At 41.1% G+C, this 23,090-nt stretch overlaps 1 protein-coding gene across 6 annotated transcripts in view; it reads right to left on the bottom strand.

Moving 5' to 3' along the window:
* CRACR2A (calcium release activated channel regulator 2A) overlaps window positions 1–23,090 on the bottom strand; it is a 33,287-nt gene that overhangs the window by 8,999 nt on the left and 1,198 nt on the right. For 3 of the 6 annotated variants that reach the window (XM_039363766.1, XM_039363767.1, XM_039363769.1), the window contains 12 exons: window positions 20,595–20,953; window positions 18,463–18,574; window positions 15,431–15,590; window positions 15,156–15,302; window positions 14,441–14,531; window positions 14,025–14,120; window positions 10,567–10,754; window positions 6,823–6,894; window positions 5,728–5,776; window positions 5,118–5,203; window positions 3,682–4,000; window positions 1,380–1,512 (listed from right to left, as the gene is read on the bottom strand). In XM_039363766.1, coding sequence (XP_039219700.1) covers window positions 1,380–1,512; window positions 3,682–4,000; window positions 5,118–5,203; window positions 5,728–5,776; window positions 6,823–6,894; window positions 10,567–10,754; window positions 14,025–14,120; window positions 14,441–14,531; window positions 15,156–15,302; window positions 15,431–15,590; window positions 18,463–18,574; window positions 20,595–20,765 — 1,624 coding nt within the window. In that variant the 5' untranslated portion in view covers window positions 20,766–20,953. Of the gene's footprint in view, window positions 1–1,379; window positions 1,513–3,681; window positions 4,001–5,117; window positions 5,204–5,727; window positions 5,777–6,822; window positions 6,895–10,566; window positions 10,755–14,024; window positions 14,121–14,440; window positions 14,532–15,155; window positions 15,303–15,430; window positions 15,591–18,462; window positions 18,575–20,594; window positions 20,954–22,673; window positions 22,796–23,090 lie in introns of those variants that run through there. The other 3 variants (XM_039363768.1, XM_039363770.1, XM_039363771.1) reach the window with 3 other exon arrangements.

Here is a 23,090-nt window from a genome sequence, read left to right as displayed (position 1 = left end):
CTCAAAAAAAAAACCAGCATGTCAGAAACCACCCTGATACATCTGGTCAAAAGGATTAAAGAAGAAAGTGAGAATTTTAACCGCTTCTTGAACATCAAAAAGGCCAAGCGCACAATCACTCCGAGGAATGGAAATAACAATTGTCAGTAATGAGATCAAATGCGTACCGGAATGTATTTTCCTAGCATTTGCAGATTGATCAAAACGATGAATGCCATCCAGAAAATTAAGCGTCAAAACTCTGTGGGGTTACACTGGAATAATTAGCACGAATTGAGTATGTGAAAGAAGGACATCAGCCTGGCAACTGAATGCAGATTAGTCTGCGCTATCCTGTTCCCCATAGCGACGACGGTTTTGAAAATTAGACCGTGAAAAAAAGTAGACGGGGGGGGGAGGGAAATAGGCTCATTTGAGCTGTGGCATTGAAGAAGGTTCTACAAATTCCTTGGGCGGTGAAGATGTCACACCAACCAAGCGTCGGAGCGTATAAAGCCAGGCGTATCACGGGAAGGCAAAGTCACAAAATTCCGTCTTCTTTCAGCCGTGTCACGCGATCAAACTCACAGGAAAAGGCATCTACGTTCAGAACACTCCTTGGTAAAAGGAAATGAGACCACACACAGACACACACACAGACACACAGAATCAAAGCCCACCCCAGCCCAAACTTAAAATAACTCAGTTTATGTGCTGCAGCTACCAAAAAAGGCCAACACAGTGCTAGGCTGCATTAACCGAGGGATAGAATCAAGATCATGTCAAGTGTTAATACCACTTTACAAGGCCTTGGTAAGGCCACACTTGGAATACGGCATCCAGTTTTGGTCACCACGATGTAAAAAAGATGTTGAGACTCTAGAAAGAGTGCAGAGAAGAGCAACAAAGATGATTAGGGGACTGGAGGCTAAAACATATAAGGAACGGTTGCTGGAATTGGGTATGTCTAGTTTAACGAAGAGAAGGATGAGGGGGGACATGATAGCAGTGTTCCAATATCTCAGGGGCTGCCCCAAAGAAGAGGGAGTCAAGCTATTCTCCAAAGCACCTGAAGGCAGGACAAAAAGCAACGGATGGAAACTGATCAAGGAGAGAAGCAACCTAGAACTAAGGAGAAACTTCCTGACAGTTAGAACAATTAACCAGTGGAACAACCTGCCTCCAGAAGCTGTGAATGCTCCAACACTGGAAGTTTTTAACAAGAGACTGGACAGCCATTTGTCTGAAATGGTATAGGGTTTCCTGCCTGAGCAGGGGGTTGGACTACATGACCTCCAAGGTCCCTTCCAACTTTATTATTATTATTATAAAATTTATCTTTGGCAGTTACCAAATTCCAGATACCTGCATTGTACGTACATCTGCCCCCTTTTACTTACCGACCGTAGCAGCCGTGCCTGGAGAAAAACGTTCTTCGCAGAATTGCTTTAAAAAGCAAGTTTTCCCCACAGCTGAATTCCCCACCAGAACTATCTTGAAAATACGATCCGGAGCCGTGCGCGACGCTTCAACCTTCACACAAGCACAGATATGAGGTTGTTAGGGGTTGCGTTGTTAGACACAGGATTAAAAAAAAAAAAGGAATGCAATATATAAACTAGAAGTGGCTATGCGATTCTTTTATATAGGGTTAATAAGAAAATGATCAGATAACAGGATATAATAATAATAATAATAATAATAATAATAATAATAATAATAACAACAACAACAACAATTGGAAGGGACCTTGGAGGTCATTGAGTCCAACCCCCTGCTCAGGCAGGAAACCCTATACCATTTCGGACCAATGGCCGTCCAGTCTATTCTTAAAAACTTCCAGTGTTGGAGCATTCACCACTTCTGGAGGCAGGTAGTTCCACTGGTTAATTGTTCTCACTGTCAGAAAGTTTCTCCTTAGTTCTAGGTTGCTTCTCTCCTTGATTAGTTTCCATCCGTTGCTTCTTCTCCTGCCTTCAGGGGCTTTAGAGAATAGCTTGACTCCCTCTTCTTTGGGGCAGCCCCTGAGATATTGGAACGCTTCTTTCATGTCCCCCCTCGTCCTTCTCTTCATTAAACTGGACATACCCAATTCCAGCAGCCATTCCCAAGACAACTGGAGCACCACTTGAACACACCACCGGCATTGACAAAATCGCCGTCGGTCAATTGCAAAAGGCAGCTTTGCTTGGAACAGCTGAAATCCTGCTATGATATCTTTAAGATCGTGAAATGTCCACCTCTGCCTATCCCAGGTCCTTCGGAAGGACTCGGTAAGGGGGATAAAAATGGCAAATCCAGCCTGAACATCTGCTTGACTGTGCGATGAAACATAATAACAATTTTAAGAGATTCAAATATGGGATGTAAAGTAACGTAAAGCATCAAAAGTTGAAACGATGCAATATAATTTTAACTTTTGCTTACAGCGGGAAGTCTCATTGCTGTTCTCTTGATCATGTCTATTCCTGATTTTTACGTTTCTTGCTCTTTGAATAGAAGAAAGGGATTTAGGCTTCCACATTTCTCATTTTACATCTTTATAATAGTAATGTAACCCCCGACCGAATAAGGCAAATGCACATTTCTTTACATATTTCTAGTGATGTCAGGAAAAAAAAAGTTATAAAGGTGATTGTTGGGAAGCTATCCACAACTTGCTTGAACTTTTTATAAGAGAGACCAAACTATTTATCACTATTTCATTCTGAACTAATAAGGAAAGGACTAATATACTAACTTTATACACCAGATAGGGGTAATCTGATTGTGAATTTTTAGAAGTTAATTTAGAAATTAATAACGCCTTGGTAAGATTAACAATTGGAATACTGCATCCAGTTTTGATCGCCGTATTATTAAAAAAAGATGTTGGGACTCTGGAAAGTGTACAGAGAGAAGCAACAAAGATGATCAGGGGACTGGAGGCTAAAACATAAGAAGAACGGTTGCTGGAATTGGGTAGGTCTAGTTTAATGAAGAGAAGGACCAGGGGGGACATGATAGCAGTGCTCCAGTATCTCAGGGGTTGCCCCAAAGAAGAGGGAGTCAAGCTATTCTCCAAAGCGCCTGAAGGCAGGACAAGAAGCAACTGATGGATGTTGAGACTTTGGAAAGAGTACAGAGAAGAGCAACAAAGATGATCAGGGGACTGGAGGATAAAACATAGGAAGAACGGTTGCAGGAATTGAGTAGGTCTAGTTTAATGAAGAGAAGGATGAGGGGTGACAGGATAACAGTGGTCCAGTATCTCAGGGGCTGTCCCAAAGAAGAGGGAGTCAAGCTCTTCTCCAAAGCCCCTGAAGGCAGGACAAGAAGCAAGGTGGAAACTAACCAAAGAGAGAAGCAACTTAGAACTAAGGAGAAACTTCCCGACAGTGAGAACAATTAACCAGTGGAACCACCTGCCTCCAGAAGCGGTGAATGCTCCAACACTGGAAGTTTTTAAGAAGAGACTGCAGCCATCTGTCCGAAATGGTCTAGGCAGGTTCCCCTGCCTGAGCAGGGGGTTGGACTAGAAGACCTCCAAGGTCCCTTCCAATTCTGTTATTCCATTATTCTGTTCATTGGGCCAAAGTGCTCCTTGATCCAAAATAAAATCTAAAATCTCAAGGCAGCAGCCCAGCTCTGACAGCACCAAGGACCCCACCCAGCTCAATACTCTCTTCCATAAAATCTACATTGTACAGTTTTTCTCCTTACGTGTGTCAGCGTTTCTTTTCCGACAGGCTCTTCCCTGGATGAGGTATGAGACGGTTCAGCCAGTGGCTGCCGTTGACTTCCATTCACACCCGGTCCTGGTTCACCTCCATCTTCTTCAGACCATCCAATCAGTTGCCTCTCGGTCCTATTCAGAAGGTGCGGCAGATGGTCTTCCTCAATGGATATTAACCTTCTGAACGGGTTCCTCTGGATCTGCCCCCCAGGTTTATGGGGCTCGGAATCCAATGAAAGATCTACATTCCCAACGAGGGAACCTCTTCTTTGGGACGCGCTAAAGGTCTCGTCTTCCGAAGGCTCGCTGGAAAGTTATGAGGAAAAAAAACATACAACTCAAGTCACTTATAATTCTGTTAAGTTATCTGAAAAACAAAAATAAGGTGCCCAACTACAAGACATAAAAAATGACTTGCTTATTGATATAGTGGCGTTGTTATGGAAACCTGTTTGGCATAAAAGGAAAGCTAGAATAAGATTTAAGAATGTGACTGAAGGTTTTATGTACTGATTTTAAAAGGCTTACTAGATATGGATTGATTTATGGCTTATGACAGTTAAGTAAGATGTTAGATTGAATAAAAATTAATTAAAGCTCTGAACTTAATAATAAGATGTTTGTCTACGTATTAATACGTTTAGGATATGGATTGATTTATGGCTTATGACAGTTAAATAAGATGTTAGATTGAATAAAAATTAATTAAAGGTCTGAACTTAATAATGTTTGTCTACGTATTAATATGTTTAGGATATAGTAACTTTGAGGAGGTTAAAGAAATGTGATATTGAGGGATTGATTGTTAGATTATAAAGTATAATAGAAATAGAAAGGTTTTTTTTTTACTTTTTTCTGTTTTGTTCGTTTTTTTTTTCTTTGTTCTTTTTCTTTTCTGATATGAATTAATATACTTTTTTATATATACATTAGAATTGATAGTTACTTTGTAATGGAAGAAGAATAGGGAAAAATAAGAAATGATATTAATAAATGTTTATTGAATATGTTAAGGAAAAAGGTAATGGGGAGATTCCCGAAGTGTTAACTATGTACTTAGATTAGAAATATGGAATATAGTGATTGAAATAAGTAAACTTCATACAGGATCTGGGTTTGTGGAACTATTTAGATGAAAGGTTATTGAGGATTGATAGGATTGATCTAGTTGTATTGAAATATATCAATTTGAATATAATATGTTATTAGAGGGAAAAGAGAGGGGTTTTTTTGTTTTTGTTTTTGTTTTCTTTTTTTTTTAATGATTTAATCTGAATTTTATGAGTATGATTTTGTTGTGTGGATAATTGATTGTCCTGCCACCACGTTGTTTCGTAAGCACTTGTCTGTAAAATGAAAAAACCAATAAAACTTGTTTAAAAAAAATAATAATAAGGTGCCCAAGACACACTGGAAGGCTTACCTCCTCAATGAACCTCTTTCCAAATATTTGCCGATAATGGAGCCTGACCTTTGCGTCCGACTGACAGGTGCCTCGTACCCGGATTTCTGTAGAAATATTGTTTTAAAACGTCAGGATATACTTAATAAAACAGGAGAAGCCAAGCCAAACTATGCAGATAGGCTCATTTCTACCAGGTTGTCTTCGATTTACGCCCAAAATTTCTGTTGCAAAGTGAGACACTTGTTCAGTGAGTTTTGCCCCATTTTACGACTTTCTTTGCCTACGGTTTGTTAAGTGGATCACGGCAGTTGCTACGTCAGTTGAAGTCGTAAATCCAGGACTACCTGAGTTATAATCTTAATAATCTCACCATCCACAAAAAAAGTTAACTAGCCTTCAGTTCCCTTATCACGCAAGAACTGGAGCTTAACCCCACAAGCATCGCTCATAATAAGGACTGTATTTCCTGCTCAGATTAAGACCCCCAAATTCTGCCACCTAGCAGCTCCCCAGAGCCTGGTCTAAATGGGATGGAATGTCAAGGTTTAAATGGGAAGCCACGGTGGCGGTTTTTGTCTAAGGTCTTCGTGTAAAATAATCCTTTTTATCCCAAAAGCTACGAACGTACCTGCTGAAGGCACACGTCGCGTTGGTCACTCAGATGTTTGTTCCTTTCCCTGGAAGGAAGGAAGGAAGGAAGGAAGGAAGGAAGGAAGGAAGGAAGGAAGGAAGGAAGGAAGGAAGGAAGGAAGGAAGGAAGGAAGGAAGATGGGAATGACAGTTAGGAAGAAAGGGAGGGAGGGAAGAAGGAAAACAATGAGAATGACAGGAAGAAAGGGAATGAGGGAGGGAGGGATGGAGGGAGAGAGGGAGGAAAGGAGGAAGGAAAGAAGGAAAGGAAGAAAAAGAGGAAGGGAGGAGAAATGGGGAGGAGAAGGGAGGAAGGAAGAAAAGAAGGAAGGACAGAAGGAAGCGAGGGAGGAAGGGAGGGAGGGAGGAAGGAAGGAAAGAAGGAAGGAAGGAAGGAAGGAAGGAAGGAAGGAAGGAAGGAAGGAAGGAAGGAAGGAAGGAAGGAAAACACCACAATTAAAGGGTATATTTCAAGATGGCCCATTTACCAGAAAACTTTTCCAGTGGTGGGGGGGGGGTGGCAGGGTATTTATCCTGGCGAAATGGTCTAATCCAGTGGGGGGCGAATCTATGGCACGGGTGCCAGAGGCGGCACTCGGAGCCCTCTCTGTGGGCACACGTGCCGTTGCCCCAGCCTCGCCTCCCCCCACGACACCCTCCTCTCCAGCAGCCCCCCTGGAGGAGAGTCGCCCCCGAGCGTGGCCCACGCGGAGCAGCACAGCCAGGGACATGGCAGCCAGGCTGCGGAGACAAGACTCTGCCCTCACGCCCTGTCCCGCACAGTTGGTGCTGCGGGGCGCGGGCAGAGGGCGTGGCCGCTACTTCATTTCTGTCATTTAATGGAAGCACCAGTGGCCTCCCGTCTCGCTGGCCCATCTGGAACGACCAGACCTAGATTTTATAATAAATGCTCCAATTTTACTGGGAAAATATGTACACGGATTCAATCCCTGACCTGTTTTTATTTAAACAAACGGCCTTGTCTTCCTTATCCAACGGCCGCAATAAAGGACACATTCATCGAAAAAGGAAGATGACCTCCACACAAACAAGACACACAAACACACACAGCTTGTTTTGGAAATCGTCTTACCTCAAAAAATCCAACTGTTTACGAAGTCCTAATTTCTCCTTCTCTAATATTTCGGTCACTCGGCAAACCTCACTGGAGAAGAGACGAAAAAGAACGGTTACGCAAAACCCAGTTCAAGCTGCTTAGACAAAATACTAATAGAGCTGTGATTTACTCCCTCTTGTAAGGATTGCACTAATAACTACAGAGACAGAGCAAATTCCTTAATTACTCCAGTTTATTTATTGTTAATGGCTACTTTTAATCTAAATCTGGAGAGAAAAATGCTCTGGAGACCCAATAAAAGTAAAGCAGCGATCCAGTGTGGGAAGACTGTTAAACTTTCATTTTTATGGGATGGGGGAAAATCCACAATTTTACAGATGCAGCATTAGTTAAATGAAGCTCTGGAGACACTCAGTTTTAACTAAGCAAAACCAGCCATTTTATTCCATGTCTTTGCTGAATGTTTGTCCACGGACTGTCCAGCTTATTGTTATTCTCTCTCAGATGATGCAAATCATAACCTAATGAAAGAATCAGCTGCGATATAGTAAAATTAATGCTGCTCGTAATAAGTGTAGTTTGAATCTCTTCTCTGATAATAAAAAATAGTCTTTTCAAGTTTTACTAAAATTCCATGAAACTGAAAACAAATGAGAAGTATGCCTGGCACACAAAAAGACAACGCTCTTGAAAGCCACGGGAAAAAAGTGCTATTTTGATCAGTGTGTGTGCTACCTATTCTAACATATGCCGGTGAAAGATGGACACCAGCATCACAATCGATGCAAAAGCTACGAACAGCGCAAAGATGCATGCTCGGCATCGCAAGACAAGATAGAAAAACCTGCACATGGGTTGGAGAACAAATGAAAACATACAATGCCATCAACAGAGTAAAAGAATTGAAATGGAAACGGGCTTTTGCAGCCATTCATCCATTGTGGGAATCAATTTATCTGACCCATTAAGTAATCCTGCTGCCATCAACATACATATGATTTTTTCCCCAAGTTTTTTCCCATTAAACCCAAAAGGAAAGATTCTATTTATATAGAATTTATATTCCTTTTGAGAATCTTCGGTGTTAAGATGGGAATCCTACTGCAATATTCCTTGTGACAAAGCATAAATGATAAAAGGACCCTGTTCTTTGAAGATGAAACTCTTCAAAGAACTTCGAGGCATTGTTTATCTTAAAGAATCTTTATTTTTGGGGGTGATGCTGTCTGTTTCTAATGCAAAATTATTTAAAAATAATTATGAAAGGTTGTGGGTCGGGGTACAGAAAGACTTGAAGAACTGGGAAAAGCTGCAATTATCCCTCATGGGAAGAATTGCAGTGATAAAAATGAATATTCTACCCAAGTTTCTTTTTTTGTTTCAAATGTTACCAATTTTGAAAAATGAGATTAATTTAAATGAGTGGCAGAAGGGTCTCAATAAATTTATTTGGGCAGGGAAAAAACCAAGGGTTAAGTTCAAAATTATGCAAGACTTCCGTGAGAGGGGTGGACTCAAGGTACCAAATTTGAAATTATATTATGATGCGGTGGTTTTAACATTAATTAGTGACTGGGTAAATTTGACAAATTCTGAGATACTTTATCTAGAGGGATGGGATTTACTTTATGGGTGGCATGCCTATTTAATATTTAATAAAAAAATAGATTGGGCTTTTAAATCTCATATTTTAAGAATTTCTTTACTTAGGATTTGGAGAAAATATTATAAAAGTGATTTTAAAGTACCATTATGGGCTATACCTTGGCATGCGATAGAAGGAATAAAAAGAGGGGTTAAAATGGATATGGTGTCTTATAGACAGTTACTTAAATGGGATGGACAAAACTGGCAATTAAAATCACGGGAAGAATTAGCACAAGAAAATTTTACTTATTCTTGGTTCCAATATAGGCAACTACTAGATAGATGGAAGATGGATTGTAAGGTGGGTTTTCTTAGAGAAGATGAAAATCTTATTAAGCAACTGAAGGATCAAAGACAAACCCACATTAAGAGAATTTATGGGGTTTTAGTTGAATTGGACTCAGAAACGGAACTAATTAAAGATTGTATGATTAGATGGGCGCAGAACTTTGGTGAGCCAGTTTCATTGGACACCTGGGAAACTATTTGGGTGAGAAATGTCAAATTTACTCAAGCACAGAATTTAAGGGAGAATTTTTATAAAATGTTTTATAGATGGCACCTTGATCCACAAAAAATGTCTTACATGTACCCTGACGTGCAACCTAAATGCTGGAGATGTGGTTACAAGGAGGCTTCCTATTATCATATTTGGTGGTCATGCAGAGAGATAAAAGCATTTTGGATCAAAATATGGTGGAATATCCAGAGAATTTTTAGAAGGAGGGTAAAATTCACTCCGCAATTATTTTTATTAGGTATTGTTACAGATTGTGATACAAAGGAGGTTGTATTGATGTTAAACTTGATCACAGCCGCGAGGCTGTTAGTTGGACAATATTGGAAGAAGGAATCTTTGCCTACATTGCAGGAATGGTTTTTTAAAGTAGCTTATCTGGCGGAAATGGCAAAGATTTCGGCTTTCTTAAAGCAACAAACGCAAGAGAAGTTTTTTGCTATCTGGGACAAATGGATAAAATTTATACAATTTAGATTGGGTATACAAAAATATTATATAGCTTTTTCATAAGTTTTATTTTTATATATATTATAGATATTTTTTATATATATATAAATATAAAGTTTTTAATTTAATTTTTATTTTTTATTTTTTTTATTATTATTTCTTAAGCCTATATTCTGCTCTGGGAAGCTCAGGGGGGGGGAAGGGAGGGTTTTTGGGAGGGGTGTGGGGTGGGGGTTTTTTTTTTTATATGTATTGTTTAATTTTTTTTTCTTTTGTATATGTTGTTTGTTGTTCTGTATTGTTCTTGTTTTTTTTGTAAAATTTATAAAACTTTTAATAAAAAAAAAAAAAAAAGAATCTTTATTTGAGTAGATAGCATCGGCACTAACACAATCGAAGCCAAAATCTGAATTCCCCGCCCCTGAGCACGTAGTATCAAAGCACAATTCCCTCCTCCAATTAACAGTCATAAATTACATCCTCCAATTAGTTTGAAATGCAGGCTTCCCCTCCAGTTCTCCAGCCACCAATCCTTATCATCTCTTATTTCAATAACCTTGGTTCTCACACTAGGTTCAGTATTGTTATATCTAGCTAAACTCTCATGCACATTCCACATCATCTAATTCTAAAAGTGAAACATAAGAAGAAAATGGTTGCATCTCCAACTGTTGTCAAAGCAAAAACATCCAATGTTAGCAGCGTTGGCATCCCCCTTTAAATACCTTGTGTGGCCACAAACCAAGGCCACAGACCACCCAGACAACTCAAGATTTAAAACATTTAGTCTGCTTTAATGGATCCCCAGTGACAACATTGCAGGCCTCCAGGGATCTGTGGACCACACAGGTTGAGAACCACTGTGTGTAATCTATTGGAGTAGTATATATGTAGATCCAAGCAGTGTGGGGTTTTTTACAATTGTCTAATGAAAATTCTGTCACTGCACAGATTTTTTTTAGTGCCATCCAAATTCTTTGGCATAGCATCCAGTGTGCCAATAACCATTGGGAGTATATGCAATAGTGTTGTTGTTGTTGTTATTATTATTATTTTATTTGTGTTTTCAATTTGTGTAATAAAATATTTATCCTTTTATAAAATCAATCTCCTTATATTAATTCCTCTTTTCTAGAGTTACTCACATTTCCTTTTCTTCCTGCAGCTTTTTAGCTTCATCCTGAAGTATTTGCAGCTGCTGTTGGGCAATAATTAACTCCTCTGAGGTTCTCTCCAGCGAATTCAGAAGCTCTTGGTTAGTAACCCTCAATTTGGTATTTTCGGTGGTAGTGTCATACCTAACATTACGTAGCTCTTTGCATTGTTTGTCCAACTGTATAAAAAGAAGAGTCATAATTTAAAAAAAAACAGTGGAATGGATTTTTTATTCATCATCACAAGTCCATAAAATGCCTCCAAAGGGGAGCTTTTAAAATTTATCCTTATTGTTTTTAAAACAATAAAAGGGGAATAAAAAAGAAAAACACAAGGATAATCGTAATGCAAACGCGTACGTTTTTAAGAAAAAAAATCTACATATAAAAATTTAGCAAAGACCTGTAGAGGCCCCAAAGTCAAATCAATCTAAAAAAAAAAAAAATGGCAAGGAAAGTCGTAAAATGGAGCAAAACTCACTTAATACATTTCCCTCTCAGCAACATAAATTGCGGGCTCAGCTGTGGTTATAAATGGAGGACTGTCTGTATTTTATCTATGCTTGAAAAGTTTTATATGTCCGTGCAGTATATATGCTGGCTGTTGCAATCGGCTTATGTTCAATTAACAGACCGCTTGCACCAAATAAATAATTAATCCTTCCAAATCAAAGAAAATGCTTTTTTTCTTTCTTCTTTGCAAAATTAAAATTATCTTATTATTATCTAGGCTCAAACTAAAATTGCCATGACAACAACGTAACAAGGCAGCTAAAGGGCTGAAATTGGTGTGTTTTTTGACAGAGCACAAATAAAACTAATATAGTCCCCAACAGGTTACAGGGGAAGTAGCAGGAATGGCTGGTAAATCCTACAAGAACATGGAGGGCAACCAGTCGCCAATCAATGTGTTATTTTTGAGGCCATGAGAATTTCTCAGTTTACCTACAGTTTACCTACACTTGAGCCTTCAAACACTGATAAGATGTCAACACTGCTAACATCGGATGCTTTTGCTTTGACAACAGTTAGAGATGCAACCATTTTTTTCTTACGTTTTACTCTTAAAGTTAGAGTTAGATGACGCTGGGGGGAGGAATGTGCATGAGAGTTTAGCTAGACATAACAATACTGGACCTAGTGTGAGAACCAAGGTTATTGAAATAAGAGATGATAAGAAATGGCGGGCTGGAGAACTGGAGGGAAAGCCTGCAATTCAAACTAATTGGAGAATGTGATTTATGATTGTTAATTGGAGGAGGGAATTGTGCTTTGATACTATGTGCTCAGGGATAGATTAACTTTAGAGATTAAAGAGAAAGAAGACTCGGTTTATTTCAAAACATGGGATAATTTTTACCAATGGTTAGGAAAACAAACTAGTGAGAAATGAATGTGAGATGTTATCGTGAATATATACTAGTAAGATGAATGATATGTATTGACTTACTGTTACTGTTTATGACTATTGTTTCCCATATTCACTATTATATTAATTAGTGTTATTGAACATATGTACCCGGACAATAGTCTGTTTGCTAAAGCTTGAAAATGTAAATGGGGGGGGCAACCCCATTGTCGTTTCCATCCCTGTCCCAATCCTGATCCCCACCCCAAACCTCAATTCCCATACTGGCCCCATCTCTCCCCCAACCTCATAAAACTCAATAAAACTTTATTTAAAAAAAAAAGAATTGGCGGGCTGGAGAACTGGAGGAAAAGTCTGCATTTCAAACTAATTGAAGAATGTACAAATTAGAGGTGGGAATTGTGCTTTGATACTATGTGCTCAGGAAAGGGGAATCCAGTTTTTGGCTTCGAATGTGTTAGTGCCGATGCCATGGTACTCAAATAAAGATTCTTTAAGGTAAACAAGGCCTCAAAGTTCTTTGAAGAGTTTCATCTGTCGGAACCAGGACACAAGAAACATTTGGGATTATTTACAGCTTCCAATCAGCGTCTCAGGAAGAGCTCAGTGGAGTCACTTCCACAGAGGTTAGGCTGATATTTATGTGATACAAATCAACTAGCCAGCACAGCTAAAGAAGTTAAATTCCCTATATTGGGCTTGAAAAATAAGCAGAGGGCGGCGCAGTCTGAAGTTTTAACACAGGAGTTGATCTTTGTCCAAAAGGATTTGTTCCAGAAGTTCTATCGGCCATGTAGTGTGGTGGCTTTTAAGATCCCTATTTCTTTCCTATCAGATGAAGCAGAAGAAATAAAATCCTGTGTTTTTTAGACCTCCATCCATGAGGGTATTTCAGAAAGCAAGCAAACCATCACAAAATACAGCTGTGTGTTGTATTACGACCACAGAAGGTCACAAAAAGGGGACCCCAGGATACAGCTATCCTCATAAATACGTGTCAGTTGTCAGAAGGCTGAAATGTGATCACGTGATCATGGGGATGCTGCAACGGGTGTCAGTATGAAGAGGGGTCATAAGTTACTTTTTTCAGCACCGTTGTAACTTTGAACAGTGACTAAATGAACTGGGGTAAGTCGAGAAATATCTATGCAAGCAGGACCAAGTTAGGACTTCAATGGTTGAGTGGTTTTCTTAGCAGCACAGCTAAAAGGATGCAGCACACTGCCACCGTATGGCTAAGCTTAGATAAAAAATGTCTGCTGTTATAACTCCATAATTTTTGAAGTGTTAGTACCACTTTACAAGGTATTGGTAAGGCCACACTTGGAATGCTGCAGCCAGTTTTGGTCACCACGGTGTAAAAAAGATGTTGAGACTCTAGAAAGAGTACAGAGAAGAACAACAAAGATGATCAGGGTACTGGAGGCTAAAACATACAAGGAACGGCTGCTGGAATTGGGTAGGTCTAGTTTAATGATGAGAAGGACCAGGGGGGACAGGATAGCAGCATTCCAATCTCTCAGGGGCTGCCCCAAAGAAAAGGGAGTCAAGCTATTCTCCAAAGCACCTGAAGGAAGGACAAGAAGCAACGGAGGGAAACTCATCAAGGAGAGAAGCAACCTGGAACTAAGGAGAAACTTCCTGACAGTGAGGACAATTAACCAGTGGAACAACCTGCCTCCAGAGGTTGTGGATGCTCCAACACTGGAAGTTTTAAAGAAGAGACTGGGCAGCTATTTGTCTGAAACGGTATAGGGTTTACTGCCTGAGCAGGGGGTTGGACTAGATGACCTCCAAGGTCCCTTCCAACTCTGTTATGGATCATTGCACAGTCAGCCAGATGTTCAGACTGGATTTGGCATTTTTGTCTACCTATCAAGTCCTTCCCAAGGACCTGGGATGTGGATATTTGATGGTATTACAGATCTCGTCGCAGGATGGAAGCGGTTCCTAGTAAGGCCGCCTTTTGCAATTGACTGATGGCGAATTTGTCAATGCCAATGGTGTTGCTGTTGTTGTTGTTATTATTATTATTATTATTATTATTATTATTATTATTATTATTATTATTTTCACATACTGTTTTCTGCTTCTGAGACAGTTGCTCCAATTCCTTCTCCTTTTCAACAAGTTTGCGCTCCAGTTCCTGGTGTCGGGACTGGAACTTCTCAGCGCCCTGCAAAATTGGACAATAATAAAAAGAACAGTGGATTTTAGTGAAAAGCACTGTCTAGGCTGGAGAAATAACCAATTATGAGAATAAACTGGTGGTAGATTGTCGTTGCTTTGCAATGCATCCATAGGGGGAAAAAATCATACATATCAAACACACATATGCACACACAGACACGGACACGTACACGCAAAGAAACTGAACTAAATATGGCATTTCTACTGACGACTTTCCTCAAAAGATTTCCACCATTTTGGCCACTACTATAGTCATGTTCTACATCCATCTGCGCCTTTTGACGCCCGTATTAAACCTATACTTGCCTCCAACACGACCTTTTCCTTCTCAGTTTTGATCTCCTGCTCCATTTCTTCGTACAGTCGCTGGATTTTGTCATCGTAGGCGGACATTTTGCTGAGATGGAAGTTTTAAAAGCACAAGAAATTATGTCTGGGTGGGAACACCAGCAAGAAGCATTTAAATAGGAGCCAGCCATGTGCTGCAGCTGCCAAAAAAGCCAACCCAGTGCTCGGCTGCATTAACAGAGGGATAGAATCAAGATCAGGTGAAATATTAATACCACTTTACAAGGCCTTGGTAAGGCCACACTTGGAATAGGGCATCCAGTTTTGGTCACCACGATGTAAAAAAGATGTTGAGACTCTAGAAAGAGTGCAGAGAAGAGCAACAACGATGATTAGGGGACTGGAGGCTAAAACATATAAGGAACGGTGGCTGGAATTGGGGATGTCTAGTTTAACGAAGAGAAAGACAAGGGGGGACAGGATAGCAGTCTTCCAATATCTCAGGGGCTGCCCCAAAGAAGAGGGAGTCAAGCTATTTTCCAAGGTGCCTGAAGGCAGGACAAGAAACTACGGATGGAAACTGATCAACGAGAGAAGCAACTGGGAATTAAGGAGAAACTTCCTGACAGTGAGGACAATTAACCAGTGGAACAACCTGCCTCCAGAAGCGGTGAATGCTCCAACAGGTAAATTCTCCCCCCCCCCCGAACCCATCGTTAAAAGAAGCACTTACTTTTCCAAGATGCACTCCAAAGTGTTCTTTTGATCATTGGCTTCCTGGAGCTGAGAGAAGATTTTGGACAAGAACTCTTCAAAATTGGAAAGTAGGTGAGGCTCACGTTTCCTCAGATGAAGCCAGAGTTTTTTTACATCATTTTCACTGGAGAAAAGACAAAAAAAGAAAGAAAAAAAGACTGACCCTTTTTCTCAGGCCAACGTAGCGCAAATCAGGAGAATGGTGTCTCTCTGTTTCTGCTGCCCCTCTGCTGTTTCGGTGGCAAGACTTACTCCTTCAAGATAGTCTCGGCTCCAAGCCGTTCCATAAGATTGGAAAACTGGTCTTCTTCCTCATTTCCTTCTGCGATGCTCCCCTTCACTTTAGGATGGAAGCTGCTTCCAGTTCCACGGCCCTCGGACAAAGATTCTTTCCTCCTAGACAAAAACTGGCCTGCAGGGTTTTTGGGGGTTTTTTTTTAAAAAAAAATTGATTTTATAAAACAGGTTGGCCCTCCAGGTGTTTGCAATAAATGAAAAAAAAAAAAAACTAGTTGTAATAGCATGAGAAATAAATCCTATTAAATTAGCTTCTGCAGTCTGGAAGAAAAAAAAGCGTTTTTCGGACAAAGATTACAACAGGAAGAGCATCAAAAATCCTGCGACATCCATTAAACCGTTTCCAGATAATCTTCGACTTTCAACGGCTCGTTTAATCACTGTTCAAAGTTACAACGGCCCTGAAAGTGACTTACAACCGTTTTTCACATTTATGACCGTGGCAGCGGTCCCCCTCAGGGTCACGTGGTCAAAATTCAGCCTCTTGGCAACTGACTCGTATTTATGACGATCGCAGCGTTCCCCCCCCCCCGGGGTCACGTGATCCCCTTTTTGCGACCTCTTGACAAGCAAAGTCAACGGGGGAAGCTGGACTCACTTAACGACCAGGTTACTAGTTTAACAACTTGAGCGATTTGCTTAACAAATGTGGCAAGAAAAGTCGTAAAAGGGGACACGACTCGCTTAAAAAATTTCTCACTTAACATCAATTTTGGGGGCTCAGTTGTGGAAGTAAGTTGAGGAGTATCTGTAAAATGGGGCAAAGCTGATTTAACGACTATCTCATTTAGCAATGGAAATTTGGGCTCCATGGTGGTCGTTAAATCAAGAACTACATATATATTGATTCTTTCCAAAAGAGCAGAAGGACTTAGGTTTCAATATACAGGAACAACCAAAATTGTGGAAACCTTTTGGGAAAAGTGTATTTTTGAGGCTGGATGGCTAATAACACTACTTTTTTTTTTTGGAGTAGTACCATAAATTATATATCAATGGAAAGACAATTTAATCAAGAATGTAATGCAACATAGTTTGTTCAATTATCTGCACTGTATTTTCTATGAAAAGGTATAGCCAAATAATAACCAGAAAAAGGAAGCACAACTAGCTTAGGTTGACATCAGGTAGCTTTCCTTCAGCTGATTGTAGCCAATGAGCGCGAGTGTTTAGAGAGCCAATCGGGTGTCATCTTGTTTTGGCCATGAGCCAATCCGATCATGGTAGGATTCAATTCTTGATGTCACGTATTGAAGCTGAGAGGAGGACATTGGTCAGTGTGTTGTGTGATCGCTATCAAGTTGGTTGGGTTTTGGACTAGATGACCTCCAAGGTCCCTTCCAACTTTATTATTATTATTATATTTTTTGGTGTTCTTTCATTGAGTGAGCTTGTGAAACGTAATAAAATTAAAGTCATGGTGCAAAGAGTTGACTGGTTGCCCAGAAAGCGATGTAAAATAGTCTTATTAAGTGAACAAGGCTACAGTTATAAAGAAATTAGAAGAAAAACAGGTGGAAACTTAAGCAAAGGTGGCGTTTCTACAGTACGCATTTCCCAAAAGGTTTCCACAATTTTGGCCACTGCTGTGCCTAGGACGACAAATAGAGAACAGGGTCCAGGAAATGGCCTTGCAGCATCTCATGCTGTGAACATTTTTTACTGAGCACCACTAGCAACAGAAGCTCTATTCACCAAAGCACCAATCGCCATTTCAGTCTCCATTAAATCACCCAAGACATCCATAATTGAGCTGCAGACTAAGCATCTACTAGGGCGAGCATCTCGCCTTCAGGTTGAGTAGCATATTTGCTGAATACTTCTGTCCTTTGGGATTTCTTTCGAGAAAAGCAACTGGCTCTGGGAAAAGGAAGGAAGAAATCTAAGCCTTGCCAAACCAGGCTGTGGGATTAGTCATCCAGGATATAGGAAGGAACTGAATCCGCCCAGAATGTTAAAAAGCAGAAAGTAAATAGAGAAAATCGTTATGACGGAACTAGCCTACCGAAGAGAAGGATGGTGGGGGGGGGGGAACACGATGCCTGTCTTCCTGTACTTGAGCAGCTGTCACAGAGAAGGGGGGGGGGTGTCAATCTATTCTCCAAAGCACCAGAGGGCAGGACAAGAAGCAAGGGGTGGACACTTGTTAAAGAGAGAAGCAGCCTACAAGTAAAGGAGAAATTTCCTGGCAGTGAGAACAATTAATCAGTGGAGCAACCCAAAGAAAGGAATGCCCCAATTAAAGGATCCCATTGGCTTTTCTCTAGATCAATACCACTTTACAAGGCCTTGGCAAGGCCACACGTGGAATACGGCATCCAGTTTTGGTCACCACCATGTAAAAGAGATGCTGAGACACTAGAAAGAGGGCAGAGAAGAGCAACAAAGATGATTAAGAGACTGGAGGCTAAAACACACAAGAAACAGTTGCTGGAATTGGGTATGTCTAGCTTAATGAAGAGAAGGACGAGGGGGGACAGGATAGCAGTTTTCCAGTATCTCAGGGGATGCCCCAAAGAAGAGGGAGTCAAGCTATTCTCCAAAGCCCGTGAGGGCAGGACAAGAAGCAACGGATGGAAACTGATCAAGGAGAGAAGCAACCTAGAACTAAGGAGAAATTTCCTGACAGTGAGAACAATTAACCAGCGGAACTACCTGCCTCCAGAAGCGGTGAATGCTCCAACACTGGAAGTTTTTAAGAAGAGACCGGACAGACATTTGTCTGAAATGGTGTAGGGTTTCCTGCCTGAGCAGGGGGTTGGACTAGATGACCTCCAAGGTCCCTTCCAACTTTATTACTACTACTACTACTATTATTATTATTACTACTAGTAGTAGTAATAGTAGTAGTAGTAGTAGTACTATTATGTGATGCTATTAAGAGATGAGAAATCAAACAATATAAATGAATACATAAAAGGACCGCCGGGAGAGGAATTGACAGTTGCTGAATTACTTCTAAAGCGCTAGGTGGGCTGAGGACTCACTGAATCCGGTGGTGAATTCTTCCAGCGTAAGGGAGCCGTTTCCATCTGCATCCAGAGTGTCAAATACTTTCTCCAGCTCTTCTGGGTCAAGAGGTGACTCCCCGTGGAGCCTCTAAAACGACAATGTTTGCCTCAGTTACGCTGACGTTGCGTGTAAATTAAAAGGTTAATTTTAAAAAAGATCTCGAAAACGGAAAAAGACAAATCATTTAACTATTACCATCTGGGCAGACGGTCCAGGATAATGAAAACAAAGACAAATAGGCTGAAAAATAGCTTTGGTCCCAGAGATGGAACCATGTTAAATAACCACAGTATAGCGCAACGCTGAAGTGCAATATTAGGGATAGCGCAATGTTGAATGGAATGTGAAGGATGTGTGTATACAATGTATGTTCTTATTTGCGATTTGTTTTTACTTGTGTGTGGTGTGCACTGTGAGCAGCCTTTAGTTTTGTTCTGAGTGGCACAATGACCGCAAAGATATTCTATTTTGTTCTGTTCTGTTTAGGTGAACGGAAGATTGCTTTTCTTTTAATGCGGTGGGGTTGCAAGTATCAAATATTCCTTCCATATTCCTAGATCTTCTGATGCCTTCCCTTATGGACAGATCACTGGCTTCTAACCTTGGATTAATTCCCATGACCAACATTGTCCCAGGACCTTTAATGTAGGTCTCATGACTCTAAAATTCCCCACTCATCCCTCACTATAGACCAACTCACTGCGATTCTCTGCTACAATACATAAGCCAATTTTCACAGGGGAGTTTCCTCCAGATTTACATCCTTCATCCTGTGTGTTATCTCTCTTTAAACTATTTGCGTTGAACAAACTTACAGCTGAGTAATAAAGCGGTAGAGCCAGTTTAGTGTAGTGGTGAAGGCATCGGGCTAGGAACTGGGAGTCCAGGAGTTCTGGTCCCACCTTAGGCACAAAGCCAGCTGCCTGACCTTGGGCCGGTCACTTTCTCTCAACCCTAGGAAGGAGGCAATGGCAAAACTCTTTTGGAAAATCTTGCCAAGTAAACTGCAGGGACATGTCCAGGCAATCTCCAAGAACTGGACATGATTGAAAATAGTAGTAGTAGTAGTAATAAATAATAAAGTTTGAAGGGACCTTGGAGGTCATCTAGTCCAGCCCCCTGCTCAGACAGGAAACCCTATACAATTTCAGACAAATGGCTATCCAGTCTCTTCTTAAAAACTTCCAGGGTTGGAGGAGGAGGAGGGGGGGAGGAGGAGGAAGAGGAGGAAGAGGAAGAGAAGGAGGAGGAGGAGGAGGAGAAAGAGAAGGAGGAGGAGGAGGAGGAGAAGAAGGAGAAGGAGAAGGAGAAGAGGAAGAAGAAGAAGAAGAAGAAGAAGAAGAAGAAGGAGAAGGAGAAGGAGAAGGAGAAGGGGAAGGGGAAGGGGAAGAGGAAGAAGAAGAGGAAGAAGAGGAAGAAGAAGAAGAAGAAGAAGAAGAAGAAGAAGAAGAAGAAGAAGAAGAAGAAGAAGAAGAAGAAGAAGAAGAAGAAGAAGAAAAGAAGAAGAAGAAGAAGAAGAAGAAGAAGAAGAAGAAGAAGAAGAAGAAGAAGAAGAAGAAGAAGAAGAAGAAGAAGAAGAAGAAGAAGAAGAAGACGTGGCAGTGCCTGGAGACAGCAGAACAGACGAGAAAGAACTGGAGAAGATAACAAAATACAAAGACCTACAAATAGAAATAGAAAGACTGTGGCAAAGGCAAGCAAGGGTAGTACCAATAGTCATAGGCGCCTTGGGTGCAATCCCAAAACAACTGGAGCACCACTTGAACACCATTGGCATTGACAAATTCGCTATTAGTCAATTGCAAAAGGCGGCCTTGCTAGGAACTGCTTCCATCCTGCAACGAGATCTGTAATACCATCAAACATCCACATCTGCCTATCCCAGGTCCTGGGTAAGGACTCAATAGGTAGACAAAATGCCAAATCCAGTCTGAACATCCGGCTGACTGTGCGATGATCCATAATAATAATAATAATAATAACAACGCGATGAGAATAAAAGTGCTACTCATTCTTGCCGGCTCCCAGCTGTAACCTCAAACAGGACAGACAAATGGTTCCTTGAAAAACGAATGAATACTTATAAATCCACCTTTTTGCAATTTACCTGCATGTCATGGCGCGCGATAAACCCCTTCCCTTCTGTATCGCAGATCTGGAAGAATTCGTGCGCTTTGGCTAACACATCCAGCTGGATTCCAGAGTCGTCTTCTACTTTGCCACTTTCTGGATCTTCCTGTCGCTGACGATCAGCGACCCGTTTTTTCTGCCTGTCCATCCTTACAGATTTTCATGAGGTTGCCATTTCACTGGTTCTTAAAATGCAGCCCACGAGCTGAACGGCAAAAGAGCGGAGAGTGGAAAAGACTCTTGGAGAGTGGAAAAGACTCTTGCCTCGAGGTTCTTCGCAATAATTCTTTTTTGCAATCGCTCCTATAAATAGCTGCTGAAGTAGCAAAGAACTGCCTAAAAGGTAAACATACAGCGTGTTTGACATTGTCATTAAGCTAGACGAGTGAACGTTGTTATTTTATTGATTTTATAAGGATGTGCTGAAACTCTAGCATGTGTTCTTGGCCAAACCCGCCAAAAAATTCCTTGGGGATATAGAGCATTGAACTAGCAATTCAATCAATCGATCAATCAGAATAGAAGCTGGAAGGGACCTTGGAGGTCTTCTAGTCCAGTCCCCTGCTCAAGCAGGAGAACCTATACCATCTCAGACAAGTGACTGTCCAGTCTCTTCTTAAAAACCTCCAGTGATGGAGCGCCCACGATTTCTGGTGGCAAGCTGTTCCACTGGTTAATTGTCCTCACTGTCAGGAAGTTCCTCCTTAATTCCTGCTTGCTTCTCTCCTTGATCGGTTTCCAACCGTTGTCTCTCGTCCTGCCTTCTGGTGCAAGTTACATCATGCCATCATACCATCAGTTACCTCTCGTCAACTGAAAATGAATTCTTTGCTGTTCTTCTGCCAATAAGCAAGCTAGCAAATCACATGACTTCTGTGTCGTCCCTTTAGCAAGCTAAACAGGCCTAGAGCCTTGGTTTGTTCCACAAAGGACCTTGTTTTCCAAGACAAGAGAACGTTTGGTTGATCAGAGGAGAACAAAGCTGGAGACTCCATCAATACTTGACCTTAGCACGCCTTCCGTACATCACAATACAACAATGTACTCTTTCTAAAAAAACATTACCTTCCTCAACCGACGGGCGCTATTAAAAATAGATTTTAAAGGATTGCGCCTTGAAGATAACCTGCCATGCTTTATATCTCCTCCTAAAGATCTAATTTTCTTTGGTCAAGTTCAATGTTTTCCCCTGAAGCTGCTTTTGTTCAAGGTAATCAGCTAAAAACAACTGACATTAGAGATCTGGAGGCTAAAACACACAAGGAACAGTTGCTGGAATTGGGTAGGTCTAGTTTAATGAAGAGAAGGACGAGGGGGGACAGGATAGCAGCCTTCCAGTATCTCAGGGGCTGCCCCAAAGAAGAGGGAGTCAAGCTCTTCTCCAAAGCGCCTGAAGGCAGGACAAGAAGCAACGGGTGGAAACTAATCAAGGAGAGAAGCAACCTAGAACTAAGGAGAAACTTCCTGACAGTGAGAACAATTAACCAGTGGAACAACCTGCCTCCAGAAGGGGTGAATGCTCCAACCCTGGAAGTTTTTAAGAAGAGACTGGACAGCCGTTTGTCCAAAACGGTATAGGGTTTCCTGCCTGAGCAGGGGGTGGGACTAGATGACCTCCAACGTTCCTTCCAACTGTGTTATTCTGTTATTCTGTTAACTTCCATGTATCCAAGTCTGGTGTATCCAAGACCTCCAAGGTCCCTTCCAACATCATCATCATCATCCCCCAGCAATTTGGGGCGAGCTATCTCTGAAGCCCCAGCTTGGACCCTGAAGGAGTTCAGCAACATCTCAAGTAGAAATAGGAACAGACTTATCAGCCTCTGGTGTGTACCCAGCTATTGGGCTTAAGCACATATCTGTTCAATTCTTAAAAGAATTTAAGAATTTATTTATTTAAGAATTCTTAAAATTCTTAAATAAATGTGCCAAAAGCCTCCAGATTTCTCTGGAGGAAAGAGGTTAATGGGGTCCAGAAGGATAACAAAAACAGCCTGGCCACCAATGCAACTTATAAAGGGTTGCCTCTGTTAAACTGAGTTTGTTGCGTCTTTACCTTGTGAGAATGACGGCAGCACAACGTTCAGCATTAGGAGAGTGCAGCCACGCCTTCGCCCTTCAACTTTTTACAGGAAATACTGTGGATCGGCTATTGCTACTACTATCGTAGCGTTTGGAAATTTGCCTCTGCTTGTCATTGTTGAGTTTAACCGGGGTGGTGAGGAAATTTAACCACAGGAAACATAACAGTCATTTCAAGTGCTTCTCTTGTGTTCGCTAGGGGGGGGGGGGAAACCGATCGGGACTTTTGCAAAATCGTTCACTAAGCCGGAGATTATACAGGCTGAGTTCTTAGAACATTCTGGATTTATACGGATTTAGAGAAGAATTTAGAGAATGGGGCTTCTCAAATCTAGCCCTGCTACGATGTAAATTTGAGCCAGCTTGGTCTAGTGAATTTATCTGAGATTTC

The sequence above is a fragment of the Crotalus tigris genome, unplaced genomic scaffold (genome assembly GCF_016545835.1).
Source record: "Crotalus tigris isolate CLP2741 ecotype Arizona unplaced genomic scaffold, ASM1654583v1 scf7180000019599.1365583, whole genome shotgun sequence".
Taxonomy (NCBI): Eukaryota; Metazoa; Chordata; class Lepidosauria; order Squamata; family Viperidae; genus Crotalus; species Crotalus tigris.
Note: the sequence above shows the minus strand (reverse complement) of the source record. Positions and strands in the feature narration are given on the sequence as shown.